This window comes from Hirsutella rhossiliensis (assembly GCF_020360975.1).
Source record: "Hirsutella rhossiliensis strain HR02 chromosome Unknown scaffold00029, whole genome shotgun sequence".
Classification (NCBI taxonomy): Eukaryota; Fungi; Ascomycota; class Sordariomycetes; order Hypocreales; family Ophiocordycipitaceae; genus Hirsutella; species Hirsutella rhossiliensis.
This window is the reverse complement of record NW_025408695.1, coordinates 66,604-85,080: the sequence shown is the minus strand read 5'-3', so window position 1 is coordinate 85,080 and position 18,477 is coordinate 66,604. Positions and strand designations below refer to the sequence as shown.

The following is an 18,477-nucleotide window of genomic DNA, read 5'->3' as shown; positions in this document are numbered from 1 at the left end:
GGGATGAGGCCAAATGAATCCATCGGGCATGCGAGTCGCATGGAAAATGAGTGTCGTCGGAAGCAACGTTGAAGGTAGCACTCAAGATGTTGGTGGTATCATCCACGACCCATTCAGCCAAAAGAGGGAGATGATGGACTGGGAGATGTAGTTGAATGGTTGACGCCAAGGCCATCACGTCAAGTTGCTGGAGAAAGTTGTCACCAGGTGAAATCTTGCGGGACGAAGAGGCACGCCGCCGAGAGCAGACTCGAGGAAACGTATCCGAGCCAGGACTCGGAGGCAGAGGACGACGGGGCTGCAAGTTGAAGGACTACTCGTCCCACAGACCCACGGTGGGTCCTCACCACCTGTCTGTGTCAACCACCTGGCTGTGTCACTTGACGGCTTCAACGCCAACTTAATTTAATAATAAAACGGCAAAAAAAGTTAAAAATTGATGCATACGATAATTGAATACTGGCCGCAATAGTCTACCTATTTTTGACTTTTGTAGCTTATAAAGCTGATCGTTGGGCTTCTTTTTCGGCTTTCTTAGCCGCCCGGGCTGCCCGTCGCTCCTCGAGCTCAATCGCCCTTTTCTCTCTTTGCTTCGCCAGTACCAACTTTTCTGCTTTTGCAATGCGAATATCTTCCTTTGACTTCGCAATAGCCTCCCTTCGTCTACAGTCAGTACTCCACCGCTTTGAAGGTGGCGGTTCTTGTATTTCTTCCGGCCTTGGCGTTGCTGCTCGGCAAGCTTGGTATTGTACAGATCGACCATCGTTTGCTTTAACTCGTGGCCTTGGGAGATTGCACCTTTAACGTAGCGTTGAAGGTTATGTACGAAGACCTCCTTCTCAATATCATCAATTGGGTCAAACTCAAGGAGACGTTGGCCAACTGATTCAAACTTCCGTACGGTATGGGGTACCAAAAGGGGATGAATACGGCTCTGCAGGTAGCTCTGTCGGCGGCGTCTGGTCCCGTACCTCTCTTTGAGTCTCTCGAGGATTGGCTTTGGATTGAATGGGTGGATCCTGTTTTTTGAATGCCGAGAGGATTGTAGACTCCTTGAAGGCTTTGACGCGGATTGATTGGATCATAGCGAGGAACTCCAGCTTGGTGATTTTACTCGCACCACTGCGAATAGCAAAATCGACTGCCCGACTGTGGTAATGTTTATACGGCTGAAATACCACGACGTCAAGCGGTTGAAGGAGATGCGTAAGATGCGGAGGCAATGCAAAGAGCACAATATTATGGGCTTCAGCGTACTCGATAAGGTCAAGGATATGGTGGGAGCCGTGGCCGTCAAGGAGCAATAGCCTCAAGCACCTTTGCTCTTTGCATGCTTATCGAAATGTTGAATCCACGCTAGATTGAGCTGATCGTTCGTAAATCCCGTTTCCGTAACACCAATAAGGGTATCGCCATCTAGCTCCTTGATGGCGTACCACTGTTCGAGGTGGACCTTGCCGGATAGGATCAAAACGCAGGGATGTATCGACCATCGGCAGAAATCGCTTCAACGGCTGTTGCCGACTCCCTGTTTTCCTCAATACCAAAGTATTGCGATCGCCTTGATTTCGTGACGACAACTTGGTCCCTGCCAATACCAATACGGAAGCCCGTCTCGTCCATATTCCAGATATCAGCCGGGTTAATCCCGTACGAGGCAATCGTCTCGTGGAGCTTCTTGAAGTACCGGTACTCGGTAACGTGCGGGACTGATTCGGCAAGCTTGCGTTGGTTATCGAGTACCTTTTGCTTCATAATATGATATCCCTTGCGTTTAATAAAACGGGATATCCAGTTTTTGCCAACAAAGCATTGGGAGTCGAAGGGTTCGTTGCGGGTACCATCAGGGCCGACCGTGGAGCTTAGAACCCGATTTGCTGCATCGCGTAATAAGTCCTTCCGCACCGCAAGTCCTATACGCTCAAGACGATCGATATACAGATCGATTGAGTCCTCTTGAGCTGGCGATAGCCTCGTATGCGTTGCTTTATGGCCGCTGCGAGGTTGGATGCCGTGAAATCGCAAGCGGAGTCGTTCGCGTGGAACCCCAAATTCCTTAGCCGCAGCGCGAAGGGACATATTGGGATTTGCCTCAATGGCTTTAATAGCCTCGGCTACGCGCCTTCAAGCGTAAGCTCTTTATTCTTCATAATGTGCCGTTGTTGAGGTCAAGATAGAGGCTTGAAGCGGTGAAGTGACACAGCCAGGTGGTTGACACAGACAGGTGGTGAGGACCCACTTACGTGGGTCTGTGGGACGAGTAGCTAGCTTTTGCGTTTTTGAGGAAGAGCCTGTTCAGCTGGGGTAGACAAGGTGCACACTAGTGCCGCACAAAGGAAGGCGTCGACGGTACGTGGCTTTTGTCAGGATTCCGCGATGCGAACACGGCCAATACAGACTAGCATGCTGAGCTACCGCAAGCGGACAAGAGTAGAGTGGAGGGAGATAGCATTGGCTCAGTGGCTGTCAATTTGTAATCCTAAGGGTGCTAGAATTGCTTCCTAAGGACAGGTGAGTAACGGTCCGTGCAGAGTGCACGTGATGCTTGAACCGAGGTGGCTTGTTGTCGGCGGCCTCAACTTCATAGCCACCTTGGCTATGAGCACTTGTTCCCGGACGAGCTCAAGGGCGTTGCGCTGGTAGAGAAGTTGATCGCGGTAAACTCGTGCTACGGATTTGCCACACGGCGTATAATCCCGGGCGAGTAGCGGCAGGCCGTGAGGTAGCCAAACCACGTCAAGGTCACGTCATGGTGTCCCCAAACAATGTGCAGCAGCTGGTGACGAAAGTGCTGCTGCACCCGCTCTTGCACGTGTCGTGGCAGGGGGTGGAAAGTCAACTTCAAGTGATTTATCGGGTCTCCTGTCCGTGAGGCGGCGAGTTGTTGAGGGTGCGCTTGTTTGGCTGAGGAAGATCAATCCTCGCTATGCCGAGATCGAGGTCAACTCGGCAGGGATGATAGTTGGGACCGCACAGGTGTCGTCGTGGGTGTACGATTGCCTGAAAGGGCTGCACATCGCCAGCTATACTGTCCTCCTTAAGCGCATATTCTTTCGATGGCCTGTCGGATCTCTCCGACTTCCGCCTTGCTTCTGTCCTTATATTCGACTCTGGACGTATCAAAAGTACAGTACAAGGTCTCAGTGGAGGCGCTTGGTGCTGTGCGAATCAACGAAAGGTGCGGACGTTTGTCGCCTGGCTCGTGGTGATGTGGCCACATCTTCGTATGACATTCGTGGACCGGTCTGGTGGCTCGCGAGGATCGGCTACTCGCGATCACATTAAGCTTGTCGCGCATGTGCTTCAGTTCATCGCCTGTCTCCTTCACTTGTCGGTTTAGTTCTTGGATGATTTGCAGCTGTCCAGTGCCGCTGCTGCTGACCTTTCGCGGCTCGGTCGTGCTGTTAGCCGCAGCCTCGTCCAGTGTCGCTCGCGTCGTGCTTCTGGCGCTTTTCACTTTCCTATTCGCCGGGTCTTCAAGCTGTCGTGCGGTGTTTCGGACCTTGCTCCTAAGCTTGACTCGACCTTTTCGTGGGCGTCGGAGTGAAGGGCGCCCTGCCCCACCATGATGACGGCCTCCGCCCGCCCTTCAATATTCACCAGAGTTGATAGCCGGAAAATATTTTTCCCGGCCTTAGGCGCCAGCCCGATTGTTGCACAACCGTCACCTTCAGGCACCGATGGACCTTTCTGTCCATCAACCTCTGCTGCACAGTTCTGCTTATGGCGTCAACGACATTCTCTATTGAGGACGCAAGGAGATTCCTTCTTGAAGATGGCTTCTACCACTTGTTGGACCCGGAACAGCAGGAACATAAAATGGCCATGGCGCAGGAAGACTTTGCCCTGTCGTCGGAGTACGGCCTGGACTTTTGCAAGCTCAAAGTCCTTGACGACTTGGTCAGTAATGGCGAGACATCCTGGTGATATTTACCTAACTCGGATAAGCGCATTCGATCAATCCTTGAGGCTTTCTTTGAATGGTCCGGCCTAGGACTCTATCTACGATACAGAAGAGATCCAGGTCACATATTCTCCTTTAGGAGGGGTGGCGCAAAGGCTGGTTTGCGCGTCCTGCTTGTTCAGGTGTGGAGCAAGGGATCTCGAGCGGCATTCTACAGCGGTTCACATTTGCATTCGTTACCTACCGTTCGAGCAGCAAACGACTTGTTCGAAATACCATCTGCTGCCTTGAGGAGAGTGGGCTGTGAAGGCAAAGAGACTGAATTTTCGAATGGCGGCTTGTGAGTTTATCCGCCGCCGCCGCCCCGGCATTTACGTTCTGACGTTCGTTTAGAGTTATTCTCGACGCTCGACTGTCTTTCGAGATCAAGCAAGGCTCCGCAACCATGTTTGCATTTACAACCAGGGACGAACTGGCGACATGGGCTAAAATGATCCTGCCGAAGTCACCGGGCTTGGCGCAAAAGGTCGCCGAAATGGAGAGCACAACTATCGGCGTAAATTTTGCATTTGAGGAATGAGGAGTGAACTCTGAAGACATGGCTTAACAGAAAAAAGATTATTGCTCTTGGTACCCTGCAGCTTCATCCTGTGATTCCTGGAATTCAACACCATTGTTTTGCATACTTCGAGACCGATCAACTGTTGGAAGCAAAGGTGAAGTCATGATGTCTGTATGAACTTGATCCAACCCCCCCCCCTGGTATTGCTGCGCCGTATGGTTTGGCGGAAAGGTCATGTTCCAGAAGACGGGAGCGCTATAGTCTTCATACGGTTGGTCCAGAAGTTGCGAAGTCCGGTACAAGGTCGGCACTGGAATATTTGCAAAGTCGCCACCGATAGCCATGGCCTCATCACAGCTAGCCGATGGCCTAAGAGTGGTGACTGATTGCATGGAGTTGAGGACGTGGCCACGGCCCGTGCCTTGTTGGACGTTAGAACGCTGGCGAGGAAAATTCCGGAAAGAGTTCCATACCTATGAGGTCATGGAAAGGAGCTGGTGGCAATGAGTTCCTAATTTTCTCATCGACGCTGTTAGTTTCTGCTCTTGTCCTGGTCCTTTGAGCCCTCGAAGTCGTCGGGCTCAATTCCATGTTTGCGACATCCAAAGATCGTTTCTTGGTCCTATTTTCCCCTCTTTTTGATGGATGCCGAGATCCTGCAAGTAAAGGACGCAGCTCATCATCGACCCGTTTACGGAGCCCATCGCAGATCTGGGCTGTATACGAATCTTTTGCCTCATGCCCATCTCTATGGCTGCTTGCATGCCCAATGTACTGACTCGCCCTGGTGAAAACTCGGAAGCAATACACGCATACTTCTTCGCACCGAACGTCTGCGCTTGGAGTATTAGCAATCCGCCTATCCAGAAAATGGAACGAGTGTTACGTGTTGCAAAGTGCCGCCGAAGTCTTTTCTTTTGTCGAAGGGCTCGTTTCGCCTGCAGTCTTTGTAGGGGCAGTAGTGTGATCGCGACCATGCGATGTTCGTCGCTGCATATGCTACTTCACCGTCATCGTCCTCTCCGTCGCAGTTATCGCCATTCCCATTATCGTTGCCATCATTTCCATCACATGGCGTATCGTAGCTATCGATGAGCTGACTTGAGTGGGCTCGACATTTGGCGATCTCGGCTGATAGAAAGCTTTCCTTAGACTGGAGAAAGATCAGCACGGCCAGTGAAACGGCTAGAGATAACTTACTCGATATCCTTCAATATGGGTGCGTAGCTCCCTGTTTGTTGGAAAGCAGCCCAAGCAAATCTGACATTGTCGCTGCTGATAGATCTCATCCGACATGTTCTCGTCAATTTTTGGAGGACGAAATGGCAAGACAGTCAGCTGGGCAGAAAATTAAGTGGAGGATACGGGGTATCACATGTTGCCCTTGTGGCCAATAAGCAATTTGCTGAGGTAGCGAGCTGACAAATTTCCCCGCCTTTAGGTTTCTCCACCTCTCATGTCGGGAAGCATTCACCCTTTTGATATCCTTGCTAAGAACTATTTGACTCGCCTTGACTCGCATCTGCTTACAACTGCCTGTGCCGAAAACGAAAATGTCCAAATGTTCCACATGCGCCGGTCATGGCGTGGTCAGGGAATCATATGCCCTGATTGCGGCGGGAAGGAGAGACCGTGAAGTGCAGGCGGGCATCATCTTGTAGGTGAGCGCGTCTGGAACGCACGACAGCCGACAGATTACCGCTTCGTATTTTACTAATTCATCTGTCAGCATAATCACGAGCCAAAAGAGCAAGAGCAAGACGAGCGGAAAGACGAACAGCCAGAGGAACAGCCAGAGGAACAGCCAGAAGAGCAGCTAGCCAAGCAGCAGGACGAGCCCCTTAGAGCAAGACTACCGACATGCAACAAGTGCCACACAGAAGGTCATAGGAGAGGTGCAAATGTTGCCCATTATTATTATTATTATTATTTTGTATTGCGCCCGGAGGGTTCCCCCATAGAGCCACTACGCTAAGCTACGTACCTACTATACATGGTTTCTCCTCACCTAAAGCCCAACGCTTCTTTCCATCTGTTTCCAGCCTCGTTCGCTGTGACATGACAGGCCTGCTTGAAGGTCAGTTTCTCCAAGTGTTCAGCGTCCTACCTTCAGCGACTGAAGCGCGGTCTGCCAAGTTGAAGGCTGTTGTGTTAGTATGGTTGTTCTTGATCAGTACATGGCCCGTTAACGGTCCATACTGAAGCGTTTTGTCGCCAATGCGAACTGTATCGTCGCACGCACAGCCCCAATATCAGGTTGCCACTTGTCGTCGTCTGACTCTGCCTTGCCTCCTAGGAAGAAAGACAAGTCTCCCACCTTCCGCGCGCATATCGCAGCATGGTCTCTCGTTGTACCGTCCATCTTCTGCATCGAAAGAGGAAATGCTCCACTGTTTCTGCAGACTGCCCACAAGTGCACTCATCCGATTCCACCGCCCCGATTTTGCAGAGGTAGCTATTCAGCCGCGATTTGCCAGTTCGAAGTTGTATCAACACTTCGGATTCCTTTCTTGTTAGCTCGTCGTACAACTTGCGGGTGTGCTTGCCCGGCAATGCCTTATCGATGCGCTTTGAGTGCTTTCCAACCCTTCCGGGATCTGACGAACGCGAGCGTTTTCGTTGAGCAGCAGTCGTAACGTCGTTGATCTTGCTTGAAACGTTGCTGGTTCGGCGATGCACTCGTCTCGCGTCGCTCTTTTCGCTTGCATTTTGGCCAGTGGCCCAAGGGTGAACTCCTCATTCTTTGCAGGCACCCAACGAAGTCTGACTCTGCAGCCTCTTTTCGCCAGATACTCAACAGATCCGTATATCGCCCGTATCGTGCACTGACCAGACTGTTGCCGTGGCCGCCCGATGACTTGCAGGACAGAGCGGTTGCTCGTCACAACCGTGAGATCTCGGTCATGAAGACCGAGAGGTACACACCTCAGAGCCGTGGCGATTGCCTCGAGTCCTGCTGTGTAGGCATTCTCTCATCACTGGAGCCGAGAGTGACGGAGTAGCTGGCCAGCACTTCGTCTACGCTGTCGCGGAAGCATCCCGAACGACGCCTCCCAACCCGACCTTGCCTTTCCTTTGCGAGCTGGACGTCGCAATAGTGATGTCCTCCGGGTCATCCGACTTCAGCACCTCCACTCGGTCTGTCTCATCCGTTGCCTGCACTCGTTCGTCCCACGGCGCCAGTGCGAACTCGTGGATGACTTCCAGGCGCTTGGTATCTATTCTTCCCATCGCCGAGGCGAGCTTCTGCATTGGCGACGCATACCTCCTGTTCAGTTTGAGCCTCAACGATGTCAGAGGATGCGTCTTCGGAGCGTCCGCATCCTTATCCAGAATTTCGCTGCCGCTTGAGCATGCCGTTCTCGGAACGATTGCACGCCGGCCTCGGCCTCGGCCACTGCCGTTGCCACCGTGCGGAAGCCTCCCGTGACAGCCTGGGCTCCGATTCGCTGGGCCCTGCCAATCCACACCGCTTCTTTCACCCCGCACGCGTGCGACCACACGTTTGAGGCATAGTCCATGGCTGGCGCCACGGTCGCGACGAACAGTTGCCTCGCCATCCGTGGCGAAGCCATCTTCAGTCGTTTCAAACACATGGCCGCGGCCAGCCCCTTGGCGGCCGCTCTGGCGATGTGTTCCTGAAGCGAAGCGCTTTGTCCATGATGACTCCCAACAGCTTCACGTTGCTCTTCGGCTTGACATCGTTTTTGATGATGAGAGGCAGGTCGCTGTCACGCCCGCGATGCGTGAAGTGGATGAAGGATGTCTTCTCTGCTTCAAATGTGGCGCCGCTGCGCTTCTCCCAATCAAGCGCATCATCGATAATCGACTGGATACCATCTCTGTTTGACTCTGCCGTTGGCCCCGTGACCCAGGCAGAGTAATCGTCCACGAAGGCGATGGAGCCACCGTTATTACTGATCCGTCTTTGCACCAGGTCTGCGTTGAAGAAAAGAAAAGCCACTGGCGACAGAGGAGATCCCTGGGGTAGGCCGGCCTGCGGCAGGGTTTGTTGCTCGGATGTGTGCCCGTTGACAACCACCGACGCGGTCCGTCCCGAGCAGAATGCGTCTATCCAATTGACCAGTCGACTCGGGATGCCTCGGCTTTCATCCTTTCGAGCATTCGCTCTTTGCACACCCGTTGTATGCGCCTTTGACGTCAAAGCTGATGAGGCTGAGCACTCTGCCCGTTCTCCAGGCCTTGTAGATTCGCTCCTGCAGAAGCACGAGTGCTTGATCTGCGGACCTGCGCTTCCGTGCACCAAAGTGGTTCGCGGGCAAAAGCCCTGAGCCTCGACTGCATAGCTGATACGTTCCGCGACGACTGCCTCCAGAATCTTGCCAAGCGTCGACAGGAGAGAAATCGGTCGCCACGCCTTGGCCAGGTGTAGTCTCCTTTATCTGGTTTCCTCAGAGGGATGATCTTGGCCGTTCGCCATTGATGAGGCACGACGCCCTCTCGGAGCGATGAGCTGAAGAGCGTCCACACCCGGTGCTTGACCACGTGCCAGAGCTTCTTCCACACGATCGCAGGAAGGCCATCCTCACCAGGCGCTTTCCAGGGCTTCGCCGCCATCACCTTCTCCTCAATCTCTTGCAAGGTGAGGTCTGGCATGGCTATTTTTATCTCTGCGGACGTTCGCCCTCCGGCTCGATCCTCGTTGGCAGAGGCGGAAAGAAGGTGCTCAGGAGTTCCTCGGCTTGCTCGCCCTTGCTTTCGGTGATCGAACCGTCGGCTCTCTTCAGCGGGGCACCTTGTCATCCGTCATCTCCGTACCAGGCTTCAGATACTTGGCAGCCCTCCAGATGCTCCTTCGATGACGAAGTCATCCCAATGGGCCTTCTTTGTCTCCGCAAATTGTCGTGGTACTCCTTCGCAGCCTCCTGGCGCGCTGCTCCAGATCCGGACGCGATTGACCGGCTCTTCGCTGCGCCCTTGCTTGATTGCGCCAATACGTGTACGTCCGACGGAGTCGCGTCAGGTCCTTTGTCCACCATCGCTTCGCGTATGACGGCGGCTGGGCTCGAGGAGTCAGATCTCGAAGCGCCTTGGTGACCACCCGCATGAGCTGATCCGCCTGCGTCTGCACCCCCACAGTCCACGGAAGAGGCCGAAGCTCGTCCTCGACCCTGGTTGCGATGGCGATCCACGGCGCGTTCTTGAGCATCAGGCGCTGCGGAAAGGTACGCTCCGGCACTCGAATGTCGAAGGTCGTCTGGATCGCTCTATGGTCTGATCCGTGCTCTGTTGGATGAATCACGCAGGATGTCAACTCGTCCGCCAGTTCCGCCGATGCCAGCACCAAGTCGATGGTGCTCTCCTCGTCCGACCTTTGCCACGTTTTCGTTCCTCGGAGAAGGCTGCTAAGACCAAAGTCGTCCATCAGGTCAATGATGGGCTGGCCCTCCCCTTGTCTGCTCGCTGACACTTCATCTCCGCCCCAGAGGAGGTCGTGGCGGTTGAAGTCCCCCGCCAAAACCACAATGTTGCCCATTGGTATGGATTTATTTCGCCCGGAGGATACTTCCTATAGGGCCTAGACGCTCTGGCTATTGACGGTTCGATACACTGATGCATGACACCTCAAGCCCCACAGATCATCTTACGCTGCGCCAACCGTTCCACTGTTCGCTTCATGACAGACCTGCTTGAAGGTCAATTTCTCCAAGTGTTCAGCATCCTATTCTCAGCAACTGAAGCGTGATTTGTCGAAGTTGAAGCTGGTTGTGTTAGTAATTGATGGTGGTTGGTACGCCGATTGTACTTGACGTATTCTTCTGTTGCAATTAACTTTTTTTTTTGTTTTCGGTTCTTCCTTTGAACTTGACGTTGTGAACTGGTGTTCTCTCATGACGTTGGCCCTGATGACGAGCGGGAACCCGGTGTACCCTGTTCACCCAGGGTGCCTCCAGCCGGTTTCGAACCGACCTCTCTGCAGAGCAGAGACTCCAGACGTGTCACCACTACGCCATGGAGGCAATGTTGCCCATTAAAAGGGTAGCACAAAGCGAATCCCAATAAAGTGGGGGCGGGCACGATTAGCCTGTAGCGAGAGGCAGGAAAATTTACCGTGGACGGTACTGACTCAGCAGGGACCCGTGGCTTGTACGGACCCGTGTAGTTAGTTAACTTAGTTAACTTAACGTAATCCAGCCCCTTCCCGGTGTCGCGAAGCAGATTTGATGTTCAATTGAACATGTCACCTGAACAACAGGTGGCTTGATTTTTCGTGACAGTTATGAGCCCGGCTAACCTCCTGGAACTTCCGGTAACTGCGCACGACCACCTAGGCTAGCGCGCACCCCGACGGAGTCAGTGTTCGAGACCTGCACCTGTGTAATGCCATAGCCAGAGCCCGAGGCACTGTCGCAGAGTAGCCCGAATGGCACAAGGCAGAGAAGGCCCAGAGCTAAAGCGAGAGTGGTCTCAGGAATCCCAGGCTAGCCCGTGATCCCTGAGGGGGTGTGTCGCGAAGCAGATTTGATGTTCAATTGAACATGTCACCTGAACAACAGGTGGCTTGATTTTTCGTGACACCCGGTCACACCCCCTACCCGCTCAAAAATTTCCCACCGACGCGACCCGCACCTCACGTCACGACCAACCGAACACAACAGACGGCAATTGATTCCAAGAGACAAACAAGCAAGTCAATTCAGAACTGTCTATCTATTACACGTCCGGGCATTGTGTTCAAAATACCTGCATTTACTATACCGTGGTGGTGCACGCTGTCTTAGGACGCATAGCTCTTCTTCTCTCTGCCGTCGGGCCTGCTCCTCCTCGACAAGTTGTTGCCGTGCATCATGGTTGCCATTCCTGTCAACCTGAACGCGTAACCGTGACAGAACCCGGGTCAGATTGAATGGGGAAAGGCCTGTGGCCATGAATCCACTTCGGATGTTCGACGGGGAGAGTGCTTGTCGGCGGGCCTCGACGTATAGAGGCAGGAAGTCCTCTTTCTCGATGTGGTTGACCCCTGCGAGCATCTTCTCTTGAACCTTCCGCCCATATATCGTTTTAAGGGCGAAAAGCGCCCGACATCCAGAGGCTGTAAGAGATGTGAGGAATGAGCTGGCATTTGGAGTACCACAATGGCATTATCCGTACAGTACTTGTCAAATTCCGGCGTAACATGGCTGCCGTGCCCGTCGAGAATGAGAAGTCGACGTGTTCCAACCGTACGGCGCCGTGTAGGGGTGATAGATGAAGGTGAATTTTTTGAAGATTTTGAATGAAGGATGAATCAAATGAATTGAATTTTTTGGATCTTGATTCAAAATCTTCAAGCTCCAATTTTCGCGATTCAAGTTGGGTTCGGGCCAATTCAGGCCATTCATGAATGGTTTGAAGGGATCCCCTAAACGAAGTGAATTTGGTGCGTACCTAAGCGATCGCAAAGATACCTCAGAACCGCCAATAAGTAGTATATAGTTTTATAGCCTTCTGAGAAACCTTTCGATAATCCAGAATACTACAAAAAGAATACTACAAAAATTAACTTACATAAATACTGATCCGCATGTCCTAGGAAAATAGACCGAAAATAAGCACTTTTCAAAAGCTTTGCCGAATCCTCAAAATACGTCGGTACAGCGCGTTCGAATCCGCCATTGTACACGGCTACACACTCGTAGAGCCTCAAGCCTCCGAAGCCTCCATTGTATCTGGGCGGGGGGTTGATATCGCAGATTCATCGGCTTGGGGGGCAGGAGGTTTGGGGGTAGGAGGTTCGTTGGGAGCCTCAGCCTCGGTGGGAACTTCCGCAGGAGCAGGGGGTTGAGAAGGAAGATTCTCGTCTGAACGCAGATTAGCATATACACATACAATGAGGGTATATTCATACCATCTACCAGCTTGCCCGGAATGTGGTCTGGTCTCCAAATAATACTATTGGCAAATGGCAGGATGTCATACTCCATGGCCGCCTTGATCAACGCCTGATCGATCTTATCTTCCTGAGTATAAGAACTCCGTAAAAGCGTTAGTACTCGCGCTGTATCTGCCTTCAAAGCGTGACGGCGGATCCCGAATTCGTCTCTACAACCACTGAAGAGGCGTTCCACGTCAACTTCAGAGCCAGAGACAGAGAGAATATCACGCGCCGCCGTAGCCAAAAGTGGCCACTCGTCCTTGTGTTCTTTCCACCACTTCCGTAAGAAGTCTGGAGACTTTGCAATAGACTCGTCGAACTCTGTTCGAGGAGTTGCAAACCACCGTTCAAGCTCCGAAATAGGGATCGCCGCGCCGGCCTCCGCCTCCTTCGCCTTCTTCATTTGGATGGCTCTCCACTGCGCAATGGAGACTCCTTGAGGACGCTCAGCTGGTCTGGATTGGCTCATAGATGAGTTTGTGGCATCCAATGTTGCTAGCTCCGGCCACTCCGTTCTGAAATACTTCTTGACTTTAGCTATAATCTCAGAGTATTGATCCGGTATCATCATTTCTAGTTGGTGAGTTTTATAACGCGGATCCAGGATGTGAGCTGCGAATAGCATCATTTGATCGTCAAGCTTCTTCATATATGTAGCGTGTTTTGTTTTGCCCTTCGAGAAGGCGTTTCGAATGGACACATCAAGGTCTGAAAATTCGCCAACTCCTTCGACTACATCATCAAGGAGAGCTTCCAAATCCCAATAGATATCGAGACTTTGTGAGATCGACGGCATAACTTCGGAGACTTTCAGAGTGTGTTCTTTAAACGGCTTCAGAACCTTCCGTAGTTGGTAGAGAGCGACAATCTCTCCCGATAAGGGCAGGAGGCACTTGACTTGCGGGTGAGTATCAACGAACTCGGTATACTCTGCCTCAAGCTCAAGGAATTGGTCAATCATGTCGTAGGTCGAATTCCAGCGAGTGTCGACATCGTAGGTTGGCTTCCGATAGTGCGTGCGGGCATGCATTTGAAGTCTTGCTCTCTAGGCCCGGATCTCAACATCCACAGATTGAGGAGGCGAATTTTGGCAATCCCACCTGACTAGAGTCTCCCGGAATGGTGTAGTTGTTGCTTTTATTCTCTTCGTCCCACTTATCAAGCATCTTCTTGGCTTCCTTCGCTGTGCCTGCCTTGAGATCTTGCAAGACGCCATCACAAATGAGTGAGGTAATATGAGCTAGACAGCGGATCCAACTCTTCTTGCCGTGGAAGCGCATGCGGGGCCTCCCTATTGGACTCACCTTGTCGTCGAATTTGGTCTTGAGAGAATCGTACAGAGACTGACAGAGCGTCCCGTTATTAGCGGCGTTGTCTCCTGTAATGGCGAGAAGCTTGGGCTTGAGCCTGAGCTCCTCAAGTGTCTTCTCAACTATCTCAGCTAGTTGTTTGCCAGTGTGAGATCCTTTGAGCTCGATAAACTCAATAACCTCTCTCTCCTCAAACTCCGGCGTAATCCAGTGCGCAATAATAGCGAAAATAGGCACCCGGTTCGGTGCTGTCCAGATATCGAGGGTGAACGAGATGGTATCACAATTGTACTCAAGCTCAATCTTCAGCTTCTCCCTGCGTTCGACAAAGTCTGTGTAGATGATTGCGTAACGTTATACGACTCCTGTACACACAGGTTGTATTGTGAGCCAAGAACATCTCTTGGAAAGCAGGAGTCTCGACAACAGAGAAGGGTTGTCGGTGTTTTACAAACCACCGGCGGATAGACTCCTTTGCTGTGAGCCTTGCTTTGCCTAGGTCGACCGCTCCATGCATCTGCCTCTGTATAATCTCCTCCACCAATGGCGCGGCCGTATCCATTGATTCGAGCGTGGTGAGACTCCTTCGTAATACTGTGCGTTTTTAAATGGTCTCCCATGCCAGAGGTAACCCCTCGGCGGTTCGATTCAAGGACCTGGAATACCTTCCGAAGAGTAGAGGGATTTTGAAGGCATTCTATACAAGTCCACCGGAACTCTTGGAAGATCTTCGGTCCATCCCTGTACTCCGAGTAAAAGCTTCTGTCTATAGCTTCCTCTGCATGTACCAATAAACGTGGCTGTTCTTGTCTCTCTTCTTGCGAACATGCTTCTGTTTGTTGTCGGCCCACTTCTTGATAAGTCCGGCTTTCTCTGCGAGCGTCATATGGCTATTGTCCAATGGCGGCTCCGGTGTATCCGTGTCGGGCATGTCATCATCTGACTCACAGTCAGGATGGCCCGGGGGCGCGCAGACAATTGTATCTTCGCCAGTTGAAAGAGGAGACGAAGGAGCCGGAGTTGTGCTACGATCAGGGCGCGCGCGGGGTTCTGAGGTTGAATTGAGGACGCTCAATGCTGGCATAATTCTGCATTGGCAATTTACGCCGGGTCCTAGGGGCGAAGAAGTTCGCTGCGGCATATGTTTTTGATTCGGCAGGGGCCATACTATCTTATGTATCACGTTATAATTAGCTATCCACTCGTAAAGTAATTAAATAAGGAGGGGTAGGTTGGAGTTTCACCTGATCTTGGCTCAAGGGCTCGAGAATGGGCGCGACACAGGTAGTCGGAACGACACCAAATAACCCACAATAAAATGTAAGGGATTCGAGGTTGAACGGGCAGGATAGGTCGTCGGGCAGGACGTTGATTCGGGGGCCGACCCGAAGCTGCTGTCGGAAATAGCGAGGCAGGAATTAGGCGAGGTCGTCGCAAAATAATGCGGCAGTTGTCGCGAAGACCGTTGCGCATGCAGGCAAAAAGTGGGAAGGGCTTGACGACCGTGTCTTGCCGACAGCAGTAGAATTAATAAGTGGTCGACTGAGCACGAATAACGCGTCGAAACGCGGCTAGTTGGCACAATATATCCTTATCATGCAGGTGTTTCGGTACTTTTTGATCGGGCTAATTTGTGTGGACAAGCAGGTAGCAGTCATATTGGGCTCGAGGAGTAGATAAGTCCCTAACAGCCTCTAAATCGCGAGATGACGCGATTCGTGTCACCCAATTGTTCGCGCAATATTGAGATGTTGAGGACCTGAACGCGTTTTTGAATCAGCTTGCCGGAGGCTGTTTAAGGGTATAAGTCCTGTATTATATTTCAAAATATGGACTGCCGAGCTTAGTATGTGCTTGAAATGTAGTTTGCAACTAGAAAATGACTGATCTATTGATTGCCTTCAGGATGATGTGGCATTTATTGAGCAAATGATAAGCACAGATATCGAGAGTTATACCACCCGAACGAGAAAATCCAGAACATTCGAGTGGCACTACATTTAAATGGTGTGCATTATAAAAAGGCACTGTTCATGACCTTTATGGTGTTTTTGATACTCCGTATAGGGTGGCAAGATTGCTGAAACGGTGGGTGTTAGGGTCTTTATACCAACATATATGGACACCCTAACTGTTACGGCCAGGCACATACGAGCCTTGACGGCTATAAAGATGTATTGGCACTATGAACGAAGACTCAAAGCTAAGGAGCAAGAAAGGAAGACTAGACTACACGACCGAGCGGGCCCATATAGACACGAGGTCGCGCGTGGGCACGTGATGCTGCTTGGGCACGTGACACTGGTGAGGTGCTGCGCTGGCGGCTCTACGCTGGCGCCCAGGGTCGTGACACTAACTACCCCACTCCCAATCCACTGGGATTTTTAAGCGAAGCTGTAAATTGTGCTACAAAGTGACGAAGTACACGCAGTGCGCAATTCAGCGGAGCTTACACAGATATTTACAGCTTTGCTTACTCCTGTGACGGCGTATTCGGCGGCAACCCAGGTATTTTACCAGTGGCAGCTGCGAAGCGGGGTTATCCTTTTTTTTTCACCGTATATTTCGACCATATCGCCATTCATTCAAGATTTTGATGAATGAATTGAATGAAGACTCCTGATTTTTGATTCATCGAATTTGAAGACCTTACCCGATTCGGCTTCATTCAATTCAAGGGTCCCGAGGCCGATTCGACTTCAAAATCTTCAAATATCAGCCCTAGCGCCGTGTGTATGGGTCGAAAACTGCCTTTAACCAATGCAATCCAAGGTCGTCGGAAGTCCAACCTTTGTTGCTCACGGCAATCTGCCAGTCCTTGGGCACACCTGCTTTGTACCAGCTTGCTTTGTGCACCTTGCCCTGGAAGATGACCATCGCCGGCAAAGCCCAACCTTGGCAATTGATAGACTCAATCACCGTAACCCATTCTCGATTTCCTGGCTGCATGACCATAGGCCGACCTCGCCGGTCAGACCGAGTAAGGACTCTTGCCGTCGCAATGACTCCCATTTGAAACCCCGTCTCATCGAAGTTGTAGACATCCTCGTCAAGAATCCCCCATTTCTGCTTCGCCATTGCCACTCGATCGTACCATTCTTGGATCGTCTTCGGATCTTCGCATCTGGCACGTTGGTAATCATATCGACGAGAGTATTTCGCCTTGATTTCGTCGTGGTGGCCAACGAACTTCCGCACCCAATCTCGCCGACAGTTTCTTGGCCGCGCTCAGAGAGCAACAAGTTGGCCGGCCATGCGGCGAGTGTAGACCACTGTCAGCGGCATCCCTCGCTCGTCCATCGGCATGACCCATTGTACGAGGGCAGTCTCTTCCGTCGTCGTCAACTTCCGGTTGTTCATCTGCGCGTCGCGTCGGGAGCGGGCACCACGCAGTCGACCAGATACTGTCGACTGAGGGACATCATATGCCGTCGTGGCCTTGTGGGTACTGTCGAATTGGCCTTGCTGATAGGCCTTGACGGCGAGCAGGACGCGTGGAATCGATTGGTCTCTAATTTCCGTCATCGTGCTCGGCGCCATGGAGTGCGGGTCGCGTTGGTGGGGAATTTTGAGCGGGTAGGGGGTGTGACCGGGAAGGGGGTGGATTACGTTATTTGCTCCTGGCCTGAGCACTGCTGAGGTAAGCACGAGGTCGCACGGGCACGTCATGCTGCTTGTGCACGTGACACTGGTGAGGCTCTGCGTTACCTCAGCAGTGCTCAGGCCATTTCAAGCGGAGTCTAACCGTTTTAGGTCAAAGTCACGTTACTTGGACTACTCCTCCAGTAAAAGGCCTGAGGACCCTGTCACATGCGCACACTGACTATTCGATAATTTATTGTCACGAAAATCAAGCCACCTGTTGTTCAGGTGACATGTTCAATTGAACATTAAATCTGCTTCGCGACATTTATATGTGTTTTTCGCGATGCTGGCAAAATCGCATTTTCTCATATCCTTCAACAAATCACATCAAAGCACATTAGATCTGTCCTTAATCTCACTGGGCTGTGCATAAAAGCACCCTATATCTCTCTATCCAGCTTTTTTGGTGCCTCCATCCTTTCGTCCTGTGGAAAACCCCGATATGTGATGAGCCGGAGCGCGTCAAAATCGCCATTGCCCTTTCGGGGTAGTTAAATAACCACTTCCTCCCACTAATCTGCCACCCCAAAGTGGGTCAATGTGGCGCACCTTTGAGGTAAAGGTGGCGTAACGCCAAAACCTCCTTGGCACACAAGGCACGCCGCGCAACATCACACAGTCAGCCGTAAGTGAAGCTTTTCGCGATATCTTAACATGGCCTTAATCGGTTGCAACGCCGTTATCACCGCCGCGCCGCCCCGTCACGACCGTGCCACCCACGTCACCGTACCACTTGCCGCTATGGAGTCCATGAGCACTGTGTTCTCTACCACCTACGAGTCCGAGGCCGAGGCTACTCGTGCCTGCAAGACCGTAGGCTGGCAGATCGGCTTTGGCCTTAGGCGCCGGAATGCGAAGCCTTCGGCTCGTGCGCCGACCTATGTGTTCTGTGACTTTGATACGATGGAGCGGCTTGATGAGGCTAACGCCCTTGCGCTAAGGGAGATGGCGAAGGAATGCCCTTTATAGCCCTTGTAGTTATAGTGCTCTTGAATTGACGATGCGGGTCTAATGACTCCTAGAAAAGTGGCATTTCTATGTGTTCTATGCATCGCGGCCGGCTTCACTTGCGTTGTGTGCCTTGGGCATTGTGCCTTGGGTCTCGTGTGTGCACTGGGGCCGGCCGGACGTTGTGTGCGGCGATGCGCCACATTGACCCACTTTGGGGTGGCAGATTAGT

General features: G+C 52.0%; 4 protein-coding genes across 4 annotated transcripts; all 4 read right to left on the bottom strand.

The window, feature by feature from the left end:
• Window positions 1-1,467: 1,467 nt before the first annotated feature.
• Window positions 1,468-2,079, bottom strand: HRG_11949 (tc5 transposase DNA-binding domain-containing protein; the record flags this gene model as incomplete). Its single annotated transcript, XM_044870419.1, has 1 exon — window positions 1,468-2,079. The coding sequence occupies one exon, from the start codon at window positions 2,077-2,079 to the stop codon at window positions 1,468-1,470; it is 612 nt and encodes a 203-aa protein (XP_044714504.1).
• Window positions 2,080-7,759: 5,680 nt separating this feature from the next.
• On the bottom strand, window positions 7,760-9,083 carry HRG_11948 (reverse transcriptase (RNA-dependent DNA polymerase) domain-containing protein; the record flags this gene model as incomplete). The annotated part of the gene is made up of 6 exons (XM_044870418.1): window positions 7,760-7,922; window positions 8,013-8,104; window positions 8,167-8,318; window positions 8,385-8,683; window positions 8,731-8,891; window positions 8,958-9,083. The coding sequence occupies 6 exons, from the start codon at window positions 9,081-9,083 to the stop codon at window positions 7,760-7,762; spliced, it is 993 nt and encodes a 330-aa protein (XP_044714503.1).
• Window positions 9,084-9,294: 211 nt separating this feature from the next.
• On the bottom strand, window positions 9,295-9,963 carry HRG_11947 (endonuclease-reverse transcriptase domain-containing protein; the record flags this gene model as incomplete). Its single annotated transcript, XM_044870417.1, has 1 exon — window positions 9,295-9,963. The coding sequence occupies one exon, from the start codon at window positions 9,961-9,963 to the stop codon at window positions 9,295-9,297; it is 669 nt and encodes a 222-aa protein (XP_044714502.1).
• A 6,410-nt stretch (window positions 9,964-16,373) lies between these two features.
• Window positions 16,374-17,177, bottom strand: HRG_11946 (DDE superfamily endonuclease domain-containing protein; the record flags this gene model as incomplete). Its single annotated transcript, XM_044870416.1, has 2 exons — window positions 16,374-16,841; window positions 16,893-17,177. The coding sequence occupies 2 exons, from the start codon at window positions 17,175-17,177 to the stop codon at window positions 16,374-16,376; spliced, it is 753 nt and encodes a 250-aa protein (XP_044714501.1).
• Between the last annotated feature and the right edge of the window lie 1,300 nt (window positions 17,178-18,477).